The 18,065-nt window shown below is 47.5% G+C and overlaps 2 protein-coding genes across 3 annotated transcripts; both read left to right on the top strand.

Moving 5' to 3' along the window:
- Positions 1-695: 695 nt before the first annotated feature.
- LOC135607381 (plant intracellular Ras-group-related LRR protein 1-like) lies at positions 696-3,121 on the top strand. 2 transcript variants are annotated; one of them, XM_065099154.1, is made up of 4 exons: positions 696-750; positions 867-1,058; positions 1,478-1,647; positions 1,894-3,121. In XM_065099154.1, the coding sequence occupies exons 2-4, from the start codon at positions 894-896 to the stop codon at positions 2,585-2,587; spliced, it is 1,029 nt and encodes a 342-aa protein (XP_064955226.1). In that variant the 5' UTR covers positions 696-750; positions 867-893; the 3' UTR covers positions 2,588-3,121. The 2 variants fall into 2 exon arrangements, with proteins under 2 accessions (XP_064955226.1, XP_064955227.1); XM_065099155.1 differs by having other exon boundaries at positions 713-750; positions 872-1,058.
- Positions 3,122-9,226: 6,105 nt separating this feature from the next.
- LOC103973139 (uncharacterized) lies at positions 9,227-10,200 on the top strand. The gene is made up of 2 exons (XM_009387631.3): positions 9,227-9,684; positions 9,782-10,200. Exons 1-2 carry the CDS (start codon positions 9,492-9,494, stop codon positions 9,901-9,903), a joined length of 315 nt encoding a protein of 104 aa, XP_009385906.1. The 5' UTR covers positions 9,227-9,491; the 3' UTR covers positions 9,904-10,200.
- Positions 10,201-18,065: the final 7,865 nt, after the last annotated feature.

Genomic DNA, 18,065 nt, shown 5'->3' with positions numbered 1-18,065 from the left:
CTTCACATGAAGTCGCTGCATCGAAGGAGGCTATTGAATCTTCCCAGTTATTCCACGGTTCCAAAGAACTCTTCGTTTGCAGACGCATGCAGTAAGCTAATCAAAGCGGACTCGTTAAAGCCAAATCCTAAGAGCTGCTAATGTCAAACAACAAGCACAAAATGAAAGCATATATGTATCAAGACACCTTCTTTCGTTGTAAAGAAACAATTACACAAAGAAAAAGAAAACCTATTGTTGGATCGTAATAGATGATTAATTTTAGACTTCACAGGAGCATGCATGAAGCTTATTTTCTACCTTTAGGAGGATGACTCTAAATTATCTTAATATATGCAGATTTATGAATGAAATTTTTTCTCCAAAAACGCATTTCCTGAACTAAGAAATACTTTACCTTTTAGTGTGTGTATATATATATATATATAGATAGAGAGAGAGAGAGAGTAAAAAACCAGCGGTAGCCGTTCACTTTTCAACGAAAAAGGGACGGGGGCCGTCCCGTTGACTTTTCAACGAAGAGACGGTGGCCAGCCAGTCTGATGTCATGCACGCGTGACACGGGACACGGTACATCCGTACGTACCCGGTGGCAGAGTGGGCCCGGTCGATTTCCCTCACTGCCCTCGGCCGTTGGACCTTTCTCCCTCCCCAGCATTTATTGCGCGCCCCTCTGACGCCATTTATATCACCCTTCCTGGTTTCGCTCACTGCATTCCAAGGCTCCAGTTGGATACCGGCAATCCCTCGGTAGGTTTCCAAACGCCTCTTCCTTTGGTCATCTGTTTTACGTTTGCTAGTTGTCCTAGGATCGATCGACCGATTTGATCTCTCTGTGTTGTTTTTGTTTGACTTGTTGGATGAAGGGAAGGGAAGGGAAGGGAAGGGAAGAGATGAGGATGGAAGCGAAGACGAGCGAGAGAGCGGAGTCCGAGTCGGATGGTGTCAAGAAGGAACAGGAGTTGGACTTGAGTGGGATGTCGTTGGACTCGCTGCCGAATCCTTCCATCAATCTCGGCATCATCACCAAGCTTGATCTCTCAAATAATGACCTTCAGGTCAGTTCTTCGTGCACGCACAGAACTGCTCTTCATCTTACCAAGTCGATCGTATTCCTTGTTTCTGAAGCGCGATACATTAGGAAGCTTTTTCTTTTTCCGATCAATTTTGTTTTGGGCTTCAGATTCGAGTGCATGCGTCAACATTTTTGGTAGTATTCCTTTTTCCCGTTTCCCGAGTTCATCAATCGGTTCGGCAGAAAGTAATTTCTAGTTAGCAGAAAAGAACAACATTGGGACATTGACGCTTGTTGGGAACAGCCAAATCTGCTTGGTTAATGCGTTATTCTTGATGGCATGCCATTTTTGCTCTTCTCTATTCTCTTCGGTTTCTGCTGGTGGAAGGAAGGAAGGATAATTAGCTGATGGCTCTCTGTTTCCGTTTTCTGTCTTCTTTGTGCTGATGGGCTGGAGAACAGAGCATTCCGGAGTCGTTGACGGCGAGGCTGCTGAACTTGGTGGTGCTGGATGTGCACTCCAACCAGCTGAGGGCGCTGCCCAACTCCATAGGCTGCCTCTCCAAGCTGAAGGCCTTGAACGTCTCCGGCAACCTTATGGAGTCCCTTCCGAAGACCATCGAGGACTGCCGGTAAGCCTTCTACTCGCAGCATGTCACTACTCCACTTGGTGGATTCTCGAATAAGTGTGTGCAAGCGCAAAGGAGTCGTCTTTGGCCAAAAGGCACAGACGAGAGCCTCGTGGAAGAATCCCCAGGGAATACGTTCTCTCTCTTGAGCGAAGGAAACATTACCATCCGATGCATGTTCGATATGGTAGAGAAGAGAAGTGCGATACCGAGTAGTAGAGCTTCGATTCTTCTCATGTCTCTGAACAGGGCTTTGCAGGAGCTGATTGCCAACTTCAACCAGCTCACCAAGCTCCCAGACACCATGGGTTTCGAGCTCACCAACCTCCAAAAGCTGGCCGTCAACACCAACAAGCTCGCTTTCCTCCCCTACTCCACCTCGCACATGACTTCCCTCCGAGTCCTGGACGCCCGCCTCAACTGCCTGCGCGCACTTCCCGACGGCCTCGAGAACCTCATCCGGCTTCAAGTCCTCAACGTCGGCCAGAACTTCCAGTACTTGCAGTCTCTTCCCTACGCCATCGGCCTCCTCGTCTCCCTAGTCGAGCTCGATATCAGCTACAACAGCATCACCGTCCTCCCCAACTCCATGGGGTGCCTGACCAAGCTTCGGAAGTTCCAAGTCGAAGGCAACCCCCTGGTGTGCCCGCCCACGGACGTGGTCGAGCAAGGCATCGACGTCACGCGGGAGTACCTCAGCGCGAGGATGAACGGGAGCGAGACGGGTCCCTCGTCGAGTAAGCAGTCGTGGATCAAGAATCTGGTCAAGTGCGGCACCTTCAGCGGCCGCATGATGTCGAGCAACATCAGCGTCAGGGATGAGAAGGACGGGCTTTTGATGTCAGACTATCGTTCCATCGATGGGCTTGCTTCGCCGAGGTACGTTGGCATCTTCTCGCCTCGACGACTGTTCTCGCCCCGAAGGGCTTCGCCGCGGAAGTAGCAGGAAGAGTTCAACAACAGTCGCAGCAGCTTGTTGGGGTTCAGCGTCGAGTTGATCATACATGACAAATAACGAGTTCTCCGTCTATAGAATAGCTGTTTAGAAGCGCATCTGTAAGATACCACGGACTCAAAAACTTCCTCTCCGACATGTAAGTCACTGTGCAGTCCGGTCGTGATCGATACGATCGTAATGCATGAGCGAAGGAGATGTTCTCCGGCCGCCTCAATTCGTAGCTTCTACACCAGCGGTGAAGCGAACATGCCAACGGAGAGAAAAGACGAGACAGCGGGCGGCCAAATACCTCATCGAGGCATTTAGTCGAACGGACCGTGCTCAAGTTATGTGGGCTTGGGTTTCCCAAAACCATGGTCCATTCGGCCCGATTTAGAGCTTGTCAACAAGTATTAGGATCCCTTTTATAACCGATGGAAATCAGTCATCGATCATTTCAAAAATGAATATTAAATATTGCTAAAAATATTAAGATAAATGTTTTTTGTTTGTGATATAAAAAATATAGATATTTAATGACCTCTAATATATTCCATACTGGAAATTAAGAATGTGATTCCAAGTCAAACAAAATTTTGGAGGCAGTAAGGGGGAATGTTGATATACGAGGCATGCACCTTCTCCTTCTCGTGTAGGCTCGAAGGAGGAAGCGTCAAGTACTTCTTCCTGTCAGTCGAATCATTCTTCGTTATAAATGCGAGATTCCGAAGCTCACAAATGCTCACCGACCGAGGGCAACTTTTATTGGAACCCAACCAATACGCAAGGACGAATCGAGCGTCAAATATGAGATCCAGCATCGATCGATCACGTAACAAGTTCGACTCAAAACAATTACTCTCTCAGATCGATGACCGACGCATGACGAGCGGGAGACCGCGATTCTCATGAGGTCTGAAACCTTCTCCTCTATCGGACGAGTCCCGTCGATCGATCACAACAGAGGAAAAGAGCAAACACTATGCTGAGTAGTTGCTGTACTCGTTTCATAATTGAACAAACCTCTCGGGTGCTACGTATCAAAGAAATCTGTAAGTTGACCGTCGAGTTCTACGTGCAGTTGAAGTTTAGATGTTGCATTCGACCGAGGGGAGTAAGTGAGGTGTCAGATCCAATCAACCTAAGGTGTTTATAGATCAACGCCTTTGGGGCGCAAAAGCTGAGTGATATGATACGTTGACACTGACCTAATCATCATTATTTTACGACTCCTCCCTCTTCACATGCATGTCTCGATGATGCTGAGCTCCAGGAGAAATAGTTTAGCTGGTGATGCCTTTTTTCTATGAAGATTCCCTCTTCCTCGTGTTGTTTGTCTGCACGCACGCAGAGAGCTACCGGAGGAGGAGGAGGAGGAGGAGGGGATGGAATAAGCGGCTTCTGTAACAAGCTCGGGTGTTGTATATATGTACACGCTAGTGCTTTTTGCGACCCCATGTGCGTCATGACGTTGAGCATGTGGAGGAGGAGCTCCGGTTGCTTCTCCGAGGGTGGAAGGACGGAGTGCCTCACCTGCCATGAAGGCACGAGGCAAAGGAAAAAAGAGAGGCAAGAAGGCGACAGCGATGCTCGTCTTTCTTCCTGACCTAAAGGCTGTGCTGTGCAAATATTTATATGAAGTCAGGCAGTCAGATCAGAGGGCGCATGCAGAGAGCGAGAGAGAGAGAGAGAGAGAGAGGGTCACATTTTAGGGCGTTCACTTTTTCTTTTCTTTTGTGATCAAGGACTTGGTTCTGCTATTTGGGGGGGTACTGAAGCCACCTCTCACAAGGCTCGAGTGGGGGCTCCTTTCGCTGCACACTTTCTCTGTCTTGTCTTGCTCCTCCCACACCCTCCACATGCCTCTTGTACCATATCCAAGCCATCTCTGAATATTACAAGGGATACGCACAAAAGAGATTGGATCGAAGCTAAATTCTATTTACCTGAACACGAGAAACTAATCCGGTTGGACTGATGCATGATCACAGCGATCAAGGACTGATGCATGGTAGCGTCGCTTAGAACAGCCCTTCTCTTCCGACGTTGCCTTTGCATGCGGTGCTCGTCCCATGTGCTTCCTTCCTTGCCCTGCACTCGTCCGTTACTCCTCCTCCTCCTCGCATGCAGTAGCATTCATGCATCAGCTCTGAACACAATGAATCCTTCACCTTTCACAGCATTGATTGCTCATTCCTGCCTGGCGCTCGTGGAGAACGCTTGCCGCGATCCTGCTTGCGAAGACACTATCACTGGAAAGTTCTCCACCGAGTTACGGCTGATAATTAACGAAGACATCTGAGGAACAATTCAGGTCAGAGATCACAACATGTACGTATATTTATATTACTTTTTTTTTTCTTTCCGTTTTGAGTAACGATGACTCATCGCAATTACTTCTGCAGAGTATGCCGCTATTCTATTTAGTCTTTGTACAAATCTCGTAATATAATCACATCATATGATCAGGCGGATCACGTAGGCGCTGAAACTGATATATAGCCTATAAGCCTTGTGGCTGCCATTACTCTTTTCTCGAATCTGGAGCTTACCTTCGTGCCTTCCAAGCGTTGACTCTGTGCAGGGTGATCGATCCTCTTCTCTCTTTGTCTTCATGGTTTCATTTGAGGTCTGAGCTTTCCTCGTCTCTATTTGGACAGGGTGCAGATGCATGCTCTGGGGAGGGGTTATTCCAGCTACGATCTTTAGAAAGTGGTCCTCGGATCACCCAACATATTGGTACTTCCTTAAGCAACCACCATAAAATAATAATTTGGCACCGTGAAATAATGTGGCCAGTGATCAGATGCCTTTGCAACTCATTCATTGCGGTCTCTGCATCCCACTGAGATTTATACATCTCCGGAATGTTATGTGCCATTCCTGGCTTTCTCGTAATCTTACAAGGGAAGTTAACCCCTGCAAGCCCAAGAAATGCCGTGAGTTAAGTAATGGCTTCTGCCATTGGAGTCAACCAGACTGCAGCATGTGTCATGCAGGAGATGACAAGAAGAAAAACAAGGGAAAAGAGAGATATGGAATTAATTAGAACAAAACTGAGAGGACTTTGATGTGATGTGGTAGATCACGGTGACATATCAAGAGTTTTCGATATGCCATTTGTGATCTAGCCAGCCAACGGGGCTTCATGGGCTGGTGAGGGAGGTGATAAGGTAAAGAGATGGACAGCTGAGATTTATAGCGACAGGACAATGTGTGGTCGACAAGGGCCCCTGTTCTGTATACCACACGAAACAGCTATGGTTTAGATCCTCTCTCTCTCTCTCTCTCTCTATCTATCTATCTATCTACATTCCATTGACTATTTAACAGCTTTGCATTGCCTTCCCCTGTAATTTTGTTATGCTTTTCTTTCATCATCACCACCATCTCATGCGTCTCCCCGCCAGCCCCATCTCTCCTCCTCCTCGAGAGCTCTTAACTCAAGGCTGAATTCTGGTGATCTCCTCCCCCTCTTCGGTCACCGAGTAATGGGATGGGAGCTCGTCAACCGGGAACTGCCATCTCTTCCTCCAATTCGGACTTCCGGGATCGACGCCAACGCTCGCGAAGAAGATCCGTCGGAGTCCACAGGCAATGAAGAAATAGGCTGTTGTGTTACGCCCAAGTCGGAGGAGACTGTGCTGAAGCCTGCGTTAGTGTGCCCGCCGGCGCCAAGGAAGCCTCGGCCACCTAAGAGAAGGTACGGCTCTTCGCCGAAAGGCTACTTTCCGGTCCCCGATGACCTCACCCTGGTCTTCACCCCGGTCTCCCGCCTGGTGATAAAAAAACTTAGAGTGGATTGATTGGATTTTTCTTCATCTCTTGTAACTTTCTTCTTTGTATGTGTGTGTGTGCTTTGTATGATATATATTGAGATTCTAAGTCATCTGTAACTCGGTGAGCTTGAAAAGTGTCATGCCATAATTCACGGCTTATATGTTGGTCTTTCATATTGATTTATGTCACCTTATTCCACAAATTCTCTTGAATTTAAGGCCCAAATATGGCAAGCTTGTTTCTTTCGATTGCTTAGAATTTGATTTTCCATGCTAATAGTTACATACCTTGGAATTGGAACCTGCATTCATCTTTCATACTCCCTCTCTCCCCAAAAGCTGTCCTCTTCCACCCATGATCAACGTGTCTTATAATACAGTTAAGTCGTGTAAGGTTCCACCCGGAGGTGTGTCATGGAAACTCAGCGAATTCTTCCATCCGAAGGGAAGGGGATGGGGATGGGGATGGGGACAAGGGAAGGGAAGGGTGTTGGTAAAGATGGTGGAAGGCGAACGATCTGAGAAAACGCAAGAAAGCAGATTGAACACTTACCTGCACTTCACGCTGGCACATATGACTTTATTGACTGCAAGTCGACAAGAATGACTGCATCCATCCAGAGAATTACCGTCAGAGAATCTCAAGTTAGGCTGTCTGAATTATGCCACCGAATGGTATAGCATATGATAGTCATGTCATCCTCCTTTTCTAAGAAGAAACAAAATGGAGAAATCTCCATTGCTGTTCTCGCTACACACTTCTCAGAGTCTCAGACCAAAGTTGATGGACATTAAATATCATAGATCTGGGCATAATATCACATGGTTGGAGTAGTTAATACGGTAGACAGTGTGCATATGCTGTGGGGAATAAACACACATACATATGACCCACGTTGTCTTCTTCAGCTCACTCATTACTGCTGCGGTGTTTCCCCGGTAAAACTCATTCATCCAAGCTAGTGATCATCTATCTAAGACTTCGTTCGAAACCTCTCCGAATAGTTGCTGGGTAGCAAACAAAACTTCCTTTGAACACGTGGGATGGTTGCGTGGTGCCAACTAATGGCGTAGCTCCGAAGTGTGTCCAAAGAGAATTTAATGTCCTCTGAGCAAAGGCCAGAACGCAGTGACTCGACAGCTTCAGCTTGCAGTCCAAAGTTACTCGGCGGGGTGGTGTTTGGATTGGAAGAGGGCTGATGATCCATGTTGCCGTGGGATAGATAAATACGTTACATGGGTTTCGAGATCTAATGCATGCTTACCTGTTACTGCGAGACTCAGCGGTGTGAATGTGGCGTCTGCAGCTGTGACAGAGAGAGGTCGGAGGCGATTCGATTGGAGACCGAGGCATGTGGTGGTGATGGTCGAAGGATGCAATGATAACATCGCAGCACTGGCCGTGGTTACTTTGGTGGTGGCTCGATCAGTGATGAAGCAGAGAGAGGGTGACAAAGTGATGATGATGATGTTGTTGTTTAGAGAATACATACCATGTGATGATCACTCGACTAACTAAGTTAGCATCGGACCTAAATATATCAGTCCACATGTGGAATTCGAATCATCTTTTTTAGAGATCACAGACAACAACAAGATACTATTCATTAGCATGAAATAACAATATAGTTCCAAAGATGTTGGAACAACAAGATGTGCAATAAAATGCATTGTGTTCTTTGCAATTTTTCTAACAAAAATTCAATTGTCAAAAGAACCAAGTAAATACACACTTCACTCATCTATGTGTCAGTACTTCTCTTGTCCCATCTGACTCCTCCAATGCTTTCTCATTTTCACCGTCTGAGTCCTTTTGTATTATTGCATTTCTCTGGTGATAGCCAATGATAAAGTCACAGTACCATTTTCTTGACATTATTTATTGGGCAATCGATGGTGAGTGAAAAGGACATCCTTTGAAATAGACAGATCACCACCACAAATTAACATGAAATGTTCATACATGATTGATAGTTTGAATCGCACAGGAGGAGGGAGAGGTAAAACAAACAAATAAATAAATAAATAAATAAAATTAATGGCGGTAAAAGATTAATGTACGTGTTTCTTAGTGTACTTGTGGACAATGTCTTAGGATTCCCTTCTCCCCATGCAAGTGCAGCCAAAAGAGAAGATAGCAACAAAAAAGTTTGACCTTAACCAACAACTCTGCAACTTTGTGTGACAAGAACTGGACGCATGCATTGCCAAGATCCAAATTACAGTGAAGTTTTCCTGTTCTATCTCTTTGATATCAATTTTTTGTTTTACTTTTCTTAATATCAATTGATGTACCGACACTCCAAGGCAGTATGATCCGTCGATTTCGACGCATGTGAATCGTAGAATACGACAGCACGACGGGGTTGACTACAGGACATTCCACGAATCGACGTGACATGTAGATGGTCCTATTTGGACCCGATATGTGTTGCTAAGATGGATTTGGGATCGATTAGATCGTGTTCGACCACAGTAATTCGAGCTTGGCCGTGCGAATGATGGGCAAAGCAACAAAATGTGCGACGATTCACCCACGTCGTTGCTTCTCCTTCCATTCCCTCGCCCTTGCATCCGTGTATCGCTCTCGAGCCGAAGACAACGTGTGCATTAGATGGGCCGGATCTGAAGAAGGCCCATTCCTCGAGGATCACATGTGTATCACATCACCAAGGCTGGGGTTCATACAGGGTGGCTTCGGACCAACCGAGATTGGATGGACTTGTACCAGACCACGTTATGGTGGGTTAGGTCGCGGCCAATTTGAAATAGCTTCGGGTCAAGCTGACTTCGAGTCGAATCAATTGAAGGTTGAGCTTAATCGGTCGTGACAATGCTCAGATCGAGTTTATGCGCCCAGACAACCGCTCCAGTCACGGTTTTGGCAGTAGCGTTCGCTCGGCGACCGAGCCCACCTCCTGCGGAGGCGTGACCACTGACTGTCACTGAGAGCCAATCCAGACCGAAGCAGTGTCCGGTTCCCGTCACCCTTCCTTCCCCGGAATCCCGTCTCTGTTGGCTGCTTCTTCCTCCGTTCTAGGGTTTCCCTACGTCTTCTCTTGCTTCCCCTTCTCTTCTCATTCCGAACCGTTCTCGATCAAAGAAGACAGAACACAGTCTCTCGGCCTCCGATGGCGTACGTCGACCACGCCTTCTCCATCTCCGACGAGGACATCATGATGGGCGACTCCAGCCACGCCATCCAGAACCGTCCGCCCGTCAAGGAGATCGCCTTCGCGGTGTCCCTCCTCGTCTTCGGCTCCCTCGCAATCGTCGTCGGTTCCGTCATGGCCGCCAACCGCGTCGGCGGCGATCGAGCCCATGGTAACTAGTTTCTCTCTCGGATTTTCGTGAACGACTATTTAGGCTTTCTTTTCCCCCTTGTATCAATTTAATATTTCGGTGGTTTTGAATGGATTAGGGGTTTTCTTTGCGGTCTTGGGGTCGGTGTTGTTCCTGCCGGGTTTCTACTACACGAGGATAGCTTATTATGCGTATAAGGGGTACAAAGGCTTCTCCTTTGACAATATTCCCTCGGTCTGAGGGCGGTTTCAAATTTTCCAAGATGCGTTATTCGGCTTTCCAGTGCCTCTGCTGTATAGATTTGTTTGGTGAGACTTCTCCTAGGGTTCTTTTTTTTTTTTTGTCTTGATCCTTTTGTTCTTCTTGAACAGCTTGCTATGTATACATGCTATTGAGTTATGATGGTCGTGTTATTGAAATACCGTGTAGCTTGTTAGGTTTTTGAGTTGGTCAGACTATTACTGGATTGATAAAACTGGATCAAACTTTTTGAGGATTTTGTTGAGAAGTAGAAATAAAAGGGTGATCGTTCTTCTTTGAGCGTGAAATCAACTATAAACTATAAAGTACAAATATGCTTCACAAACTGTTGTTAGATCTGACTTGGATTTTGTTCAATCATTCTATAAGATATCTTTCTTTATTTGTGATTTGTCTTTTGAGAATCCTTCTCAACTGATCTTGCAATCTACAATTGACTTGATATTTTATTGTCAATTAATTTGCATCATTTGAATGTTCTTAGAAACAAAATATATGATAAGCCCACCCGGTGACTGAATATATATGTTTCTGAAAGAAGCCCCAACTCGGGAAACCGCAGTAGATCCTTGGCAGGGAAAAAATCTTGACGAAGAACTCAGCCTATTTTTAACGAATATATCTTGCTGAATTTCAAGTTCCTGACAAGTATCTGCAATATAAAATGAAAGTTATCAGGTTGCATGAGACTCCATATTCTTGTGCATCATTAGTGCATACTCGATATGCCTATAATTATTGTACTGCACAAACCTAATCTCTTCTTGTTACAAGTGGCATTTGTTGGAGGGAGCAAAACATTTCTTGATACTTTTTTCTGTGCCACACATTGTTTCGATGCTTCAAGTTCAATCTTATGTTCTAGTAATGCACTCAATTATTCTGGTGGTTTCACTGTTAGCAGATTGTTGATTAATCACTTTGATTCAGTATTCTCTCAGCTGCCCAACTCAATGCTCTTGTTTTGTTCTTCTCATGGATCCCTTGATTTCGTAAAAATGTACATGTAACCAATTTGTTATTCAGAGTTCTAAAACATTCAATGCAACAAATGAATCTTCAAGTTCAGAGTTCATTAAAACCCTACATGTATTTGTTCCTTTCAATTAGGTTGTTTACACAAGACTTCTGTGTTCGGTTGGATCTAAAGTTTTCTTTGGTGAAGTTGCTGACGAAATAAGATGCCACGTACAAAATTTTAGGAATATATCGTAATTTCAACTGATGATTCTCCAACAAAATGAACCCAATTCGACCATTTCTTACACCTGCCACCATGCTAAGTTGTTACTAGGCCACCTTATTGTTCACCAATATCTCTTTATAACTGTAATTTCAAAGAGATGTGTCTTCCATCCACACCAATCTAGATGATAACAAGGCACATGCACCACATATAATTATAAGAAACTTTGGAGTATTGTTTCGAGGTATTCCAACGTCCACTATCCTTTCAGAAGATATGATAATCGGCATATGTTACTGCACAACTGCATGTAATTCTTATTCAAGTATTGATTATATCTTTCCACAAATCAATGGGATTTGTCTCTGGGATCTTCACTTTGGAAATCCATGCTTTTATTTTGACTATAGTAGTCAAGCCAATGAATGGTTTCCTGGTTCTATCTACCAGGAGGAGGCAACCATGAATTTGAGCTTGTTGTATTAGCTCCTAGATTAGACTAATAACTCCTCATATAGCAACATTTAGTATAGATTGAGAAAGATGCAAATCAGTTCTCTTTAGAAAATTATCAGGTGGTAACCTTTTGAGTGAACTTGAAGTTAGTGCTTGTGTCACTTTCTAGGAGTTAAGCTCTTCAGATTTCCGACCTGTACATAATTGAATTTTTTTCCTAGTAATTTTGTATTACCGTACCATTCATTAGCTATCCTTGCTCTGTATTTTTCTCAAAGTACTTCAATATTTGCTTTATACATTTGGCGATGTGCAGAAAGTTTATCATGTGGTAGCTATTCTTGCTTTTAAATCAGAGGGGCATTGTGGTTCTTTAGAAAGGCTACATTGCTCATGGCAAGGATGCAAATTTAGATTGTTGTTCTCACATTTGAATCAGTTTTAGTTCTGCTGATCCTGCAGGCTTGCTGATAAAAAATTGCATACTTTTTTCAATTCAAACCGTAAACCTTATTTGATGACCACACCTTCATGGGCTTTTTCTCTTGTTTTACCACATCAAAATCATTATTTGTGTCTCATTGGTACTTGTTATGTTTAAATTGCCTGCAAAATCTCACAATTAAAATTTTGGATAATAAAGACTAGCAACAAGGAAGTGAAGTAGTTTCTAGTTTGCCAGAGCAATTTTTTTCAGCTAAACAATGCATGTACTTGCAACAAAATAGAAATGCAGGCTCTGGAAGAATCTTAAGATGTCAAATGCAGATACTCGAAGTTGGTTGTGCCTAAAAACCATGTCGAACATTGCATACCGTCTAGTTTGTGGGTGGATCATAATGAAATGGTGAGAGACATCTTCAGGGATCATGCTCTTTCTTTCTTGTGATAATGATGGAAGGAGATTGCTTCAAAATTCCCAAGCTGTAATCTGTTCTTTCTTGCTGTGATAAATAGACACTGATACTTATTGCAATAATGTGTGCTTGGGGGAGGATTTGAGAATATCTTACCAGATACCATGATGACTAAAAACCATCCTTGGAGATTATGTGAAGGCAATTCTTTTTAATCATCTTAATCTCTTCAGTGGTCACTGTGCCATTACCACAAATTACTATTTGAAGAGCATTCTTGCAGGTGAAAATATTAGAAGCTCAAGTTCCTCTATATGACTTGGTCTGGTCCCTGATGATGTGGTTGTGGTTCCAAGCAAACTCAAAAGAGGAAAACCACTGATGTGTTCTTTTGAAGAGCCTTGTATGTGTAGAACTAAAATATCATTTCGTTGGTTCGAGTCCATTGGATTTCAATGGGAGAAAAATAGAAGCAAAATTGTGGATGTTGGTATTTATTATATTTAACTGATTTGTCTCCATAATCTATTGGACACAAAGCAGCCGTACCAAGCAGACCTCCCCTCAGCAAGACGACAAGTCTTCCATTAACGTTAACAAAGAGCGGAGAAGCCAAGCCTACTGTACATGCCGAAGTCACGGAAGCTGAAGCGCTTCGGTCGACGCCACCAAAGAGCTAAACCAGAGAAGGTAAACAACTCCCGAGTGCTCTGAGGAGATCGCAGCGCTCGCAGGCCCGGACGGTGCCTCTAAGAAGCCAAGAACGGGAGAGAAATCGATGTCCATGAGCTCCATCGATGTGGCTGCAGGTCCAAGGAAACAAAAACTGGCCGGCCACGGAGGCAAGGAGCAGGTGGCGGGCGAGCGGCTGGAGTACAAGAAGAGGGAGGGAAAGGCGGTTGACGAGGGTCGCCGCCCGCTTTCAGCGGCGTCGCAGACGTGGCGGCCAGGAGGAGCAAGATGAAAGCGGTGGTGGGGGCGTTCTATACCGTTCATCGCGTCGCAGAGCAGCGGAGGGAGCCCGTTGACCGACGTAAACCATACCCATGTGGACGCCGCGTGCAGCAGCCACGTGCACTTATTCGCGGGTGTAGACGACGCCACTTTCTTTGCTAATAGGAATGGGACCCACTCGGATATCACTAAGATTTAAACTTATCCCAGTCCTTTAAGTTCACAATAAGATGTATAATACTGTCTGTGCACACAGGCCTTTCTTTTCATTCTCTTTTCACTTTAATATCACCCACACAATGGAACCTTTCATCTTACAATATATCATAGTGGCAGGCAAATCTAAATACATAATGTGGGATTTAGCGGGAACACTTTAGCAGCGTGAGGAACTTAATTACGCCTACATACAGTGTATATGGTGGCTATGGTTAGAAAGGTGACGTTTGACCGCCATCGCACCCTATATAAGAGCTTCGCGTGGGTGACAATACCACCCTTTAAAGAAAGACGCGGGCGGAAAGAGGAGGAGGAGAGGAGGGTGTGGCGATCAGATCAGCGGAGGAGGAGAACCGGCCGGAGGGAGGTCCTGGTGCTGCGGCGGAAGGGAGGAGGAGCGAAGGTGATGGCTTGGTGGAACAAGAAGGTGGTGTTCCCGGTGAAGCGCGCCTGGGTGGCCGTCACCGCCCGGGTGAAGTCCCGGAAGCACGGTAAAAAGTGGTTTGATCCGTTGATCTTCCTATCGCTCTGTTCTTGGTTTACTGAACTCAGCTCTGGCCTTGTGATACTTCTCTCCCTCTGAGTGACAAATATGATTATATATTCAGATTGAATAGCAGATGGAAGCCACCATTTAGGATAGCTTGACATCTTTTGTTTCTCATTTTAAGAACAAAAAAGTCGGGAGGAGATGGCAGAAGATTCTGCTGCATGCATGGGCAACTGCAAAGTGTGTGCAGGGTGGCCGTATCGGAGGGTGCATGAAGGTTCAGGCTGTGGGCAGGCCACTTTGTGCTCCTTTAGATTATGACCATGGCTTTTGGGCATCTCACGTACCCATGCTTTTAGATTGTGGACCACTCGACATTTGTGCGTGAGAGTGAGAGAGAGAGAGAGAGAGAGAGAGAGAGGAGGACGAGGTTTCCTTTTACCATTTTTCCTATGCGTGAATCCTTCTCATGCCTCAATTATCACCTGGATATGCTGTCCCCACTCGGACATGTCGTCTTTGACTGCTTTACGGTGCCTCGTGACCGTAAGCAGACAACGGAGTCGATGAACAGCATGCGTCTTAGCAAAGAAGAATACCTTCGTAGGGGTGTGAATCCATCAAACTCTGGTTGCACCTGCAGGTGATGGAATCCTGAAGCTCCGCGACGACGTCCAAATGTGTGGCTATCAAGATGTGCAGGTGATGTGGGAGATGGTGAGGAGGTCGGAGACGGAGGTGTCGCAGGCCACCAAGCGACACAAGCGCCAGTTCTGGAGGCCATCGGCCTGCTCTTCACGAACATCCGCTTGTGATGATCCGACGGAGCCTTCTCATCACCATTGAAGACACACATGTCTATTTATCGTCGGCTCTCCCTATCTTGTGGTTCTAATGTACATTATAGTGCCTTCAAGAACCTCTTCCTCGGTTGACGGTGGTGGATCATCTTATGCTCTGTTTTGGATTTGTCACAGCCATTATTGCTTCTCGGTGCAATTACTTGAAACAACTCGATCGGCCCAATCTTTTTTGCTCGCTCCATCGTCGGAGCTCTTTCGACTCAAGATTGGGCTCGAGTTGCCTTCGAAATGGCCCATACATCCAAACCTTAGTTCGCATAGATATAGATTCGAACAGTAATATTTCCTCCCCATGGGATTGACGATCAAAATAATGATAAACATTCTTATCCATCCATGTTTCGATGCTAAGATCATTTGATGTTGATGGAATCTGTAAAGATGCATTCTGACCAGTCTACGTGCTTGTAGCTATTGATCAAATAATTCGGGTCACAAAGAAGCCATCAACTTCTACTGCTACTGCAGCAGCATCGTTCAGGAGATAAGGAACCAATCATACGTTCTCACAGGTGGCAGCTATAAGCTATCCATTCCGACTCGTTAACATCGGCAACTTGGCGAGAGGGAGAACGAAGCCATCAACATGGCGACGTTGATGTCTTGATACCGACAAACGAAACGGGGACAAAGGAAGCATCAGATAAATCCTTTGCGTCCGGCAAGCTGAGATGAAGATGATGATGCTGTATCCACTGGCTACGTGTCCTTCATGGAGCACGAGCACTTTTGGTGGTGGACAACAACAACTGCTCGCCACAGTTTCGAGTGTCCGTGATTTTATTTGGGAAGAAGATGAGTCTGAGGCCACCAACAGAGAGCAACTCTGGAGGAGGATAAAGAAAGGGACGGTAGAAGACGGTGCATGCCTTCCAACCACAGACACCAACCTATGGGCACCACAAACATGATTAGTGCACGACTTCTAGCCACCGTAAGGCAGTGTATTATTATTCTACTTGAGCAATGCCTAAAAGAAAGGTATGTCGAGCTGGATCGAAGCTAATGGTTTCTTCAACTTCATAGTCGCTTCACGAGAACAGAGTCGTGAAGGGTCTGCAAGCCAACATGCACTATTCCATCTTCTCCGGCACTTAATTCTGCCACGAAACCATGTGAGGTTGTGCATGCAGCACGTCATGTCTCACACACACGCATATTTCCAGGAAAAGAAAAACAAGAAAAAAGGGTTTTTGGAACGGGGAATAACCAGAGTAAATGTTAAGTGTTGGTGCAACCAACCTGCGAGCCGTGGCCTCGGGGCCGATGCGGCTCGGTTCAGGTCCGGATGACGGGGATCTCCCGGGGCGTCCCTCGAGCCCGCGGGGTCGGTCCGGTGCGATGGTCCGATCGGGACGGGGTCGCCGTTTCCTCCGGACAGGGACTCGTCATCCGCGCGTCCGACGGGGACCCTCGGCTTCGCACCTGCACAAAGGTCGGGTCGGGTCGGGTCGGGAAGCTCGACCCGACCCCTCCGACGATCAAGTTAGAAGATGTGGAGGGGGTTTCAGATGAGGAAGTGTTTTAGAGTGTCTCTCCCCCCAGTTCTGTTCAGAATGCGAGGGTATTTGTAGGGAAGCTTACTGTTGTTTGATATGCCCGCCTGCAGGAGGCAGGCTGGTAGCGTCTGACATGGGCATTGGCGTGACGTGAAGAACCGAGCCTGAGTAGGCGTTAATGCGCCTAGGCTGGTGTTCCGGTTCGGTTGACCGAGTGCAGTCGCGTCGATCGAGGCATGAGGCGTCGGCTGACGTCAGCCGAGTCTTATCATAATTACTATCCTCATCATATTCCCCCTCGGAAAGAAGTTATGTGTCGGACGTTGTAACGGGAGTCCAAGGCATGGCTTTAGCCTTCAAACGGGCTGGCCGCGCAGGCGCGGTCTCAGGGAAAATGGAGCCGAGGAGCATGACGCAGGCGGGCTAGTCGCGCGGGTGTGATCTCGGGAAGCATGGAGCCGAGGAGCACGACGCAGGCGGGCTGGCCGCGCAGGTGTGTCTCGGGGAGCATGGAGCCGAGGAGCACGACGCAGGCAGACTAACCGCGCAGGTGTGTCTCGGGGAGAATAGAGTCGAGGAACACGGCGCAGGCAGGCTGCAGGCGTGTCTCGGGTCAAAGGGCCGAGGAGCCGAGGAGCACGACGCAGGCGGGATGGCCGTGCAGATTTGTCTTGGGGAGCATGGAGCCGAGGAGCACGACGCAGGCGGGCTAGCTGCGCAGGTGTGTCTCGGGGAACATGGAGCCGAAGAGCACGACGCAGACAGGCAGGCCGCGCAGGTGTGTCTCGGGGATATGGAGTCGAGGAGCACGACGCAGGCGGGCTGGCCGCGCAGGTGTGTCTCGGGAACATGGAGTCGAGGAGCACGACGTAGGCTGGCTGGCCACGCAGGTGTGTCTCGGGGAGTATGGGGTCGAGGAGCACGACGTAGGCTGGCTACCCGCGCAGGTGTGTCCGGGGAAGCATGGAGCCGAGGAGCACGACGAAGGCGGGTTGGCTGCGCAGGTGTGTCCCGGAAAGCATGGAGCCGAGGAGCACGACGCAGGCAGGCTGGCCGCGCAGGTGTGTCTCGGGGGGCATGGAACCGAGGAGCACGACATAGGCGGGCAGGCCGTGTAGGTGTGTCTCGGGAAAAATAGGGCCGAGGAGCCGAGGAGCATGACGCAGGCGGGCAGGCCGCGCAGGTGTATCTCGGGGAAAATGGCGCCGAGGAGCATGACGCAAGCGGGCAGGCCGCGCAGGCGTGTATCGGGGATCATGGAACCGAGGAGCACGACGCAAGCGGGCTGGCCGCGCAGGTGTGCCTCGGGAACATGGAGCCGAGGAGCACGACGTAGGCGGGCTGGCTGCACAGGTGTGTCTCGGGGAGCATGGGGTCGAGGAGCACGACACAGGCGGGCAAGCCGCGCAGGTGTGGTCTCGGGCATCATGCGGCCGAGGAGCACGACGCAGGCGGGCAGATCGTGCAGGCGTGGTCTCGAGCGCCATGCTGCCGAGTAGCACGACGCAGGCGGGCAGACCTCGCAGGCGTGGTCTCGGGCAGCAGGCCACCCTAAGGGGGGCTCAACAGTCTACGGTCGAGGGATGTAGTTCGGACGGGAAGGCCGCCCTGAGGGGA

This window comes from Musa acuminata, chromosome BXJ2-3 (genome assembly GCF_036884655.1).
Source record: "Musa acuminata AAA Group cultivar baxijiao chromosome BXJ2-3, Cavendish_Baxijiao_AAA, whole genome shotgun sequence".
In the NCBI taxonomy this organism is placed as follows: domain Eukaryota; kingdom Viridiplantae; phylum Streptophyta; class Magnoliopsida; order Zingiberales; family Musaceae; genus Musa; species Musa acuminata.
Note: the sequence above shows the minus strand (reverse complement) of the source record. Positions and strands in the feature narration are given on the sequence as shown.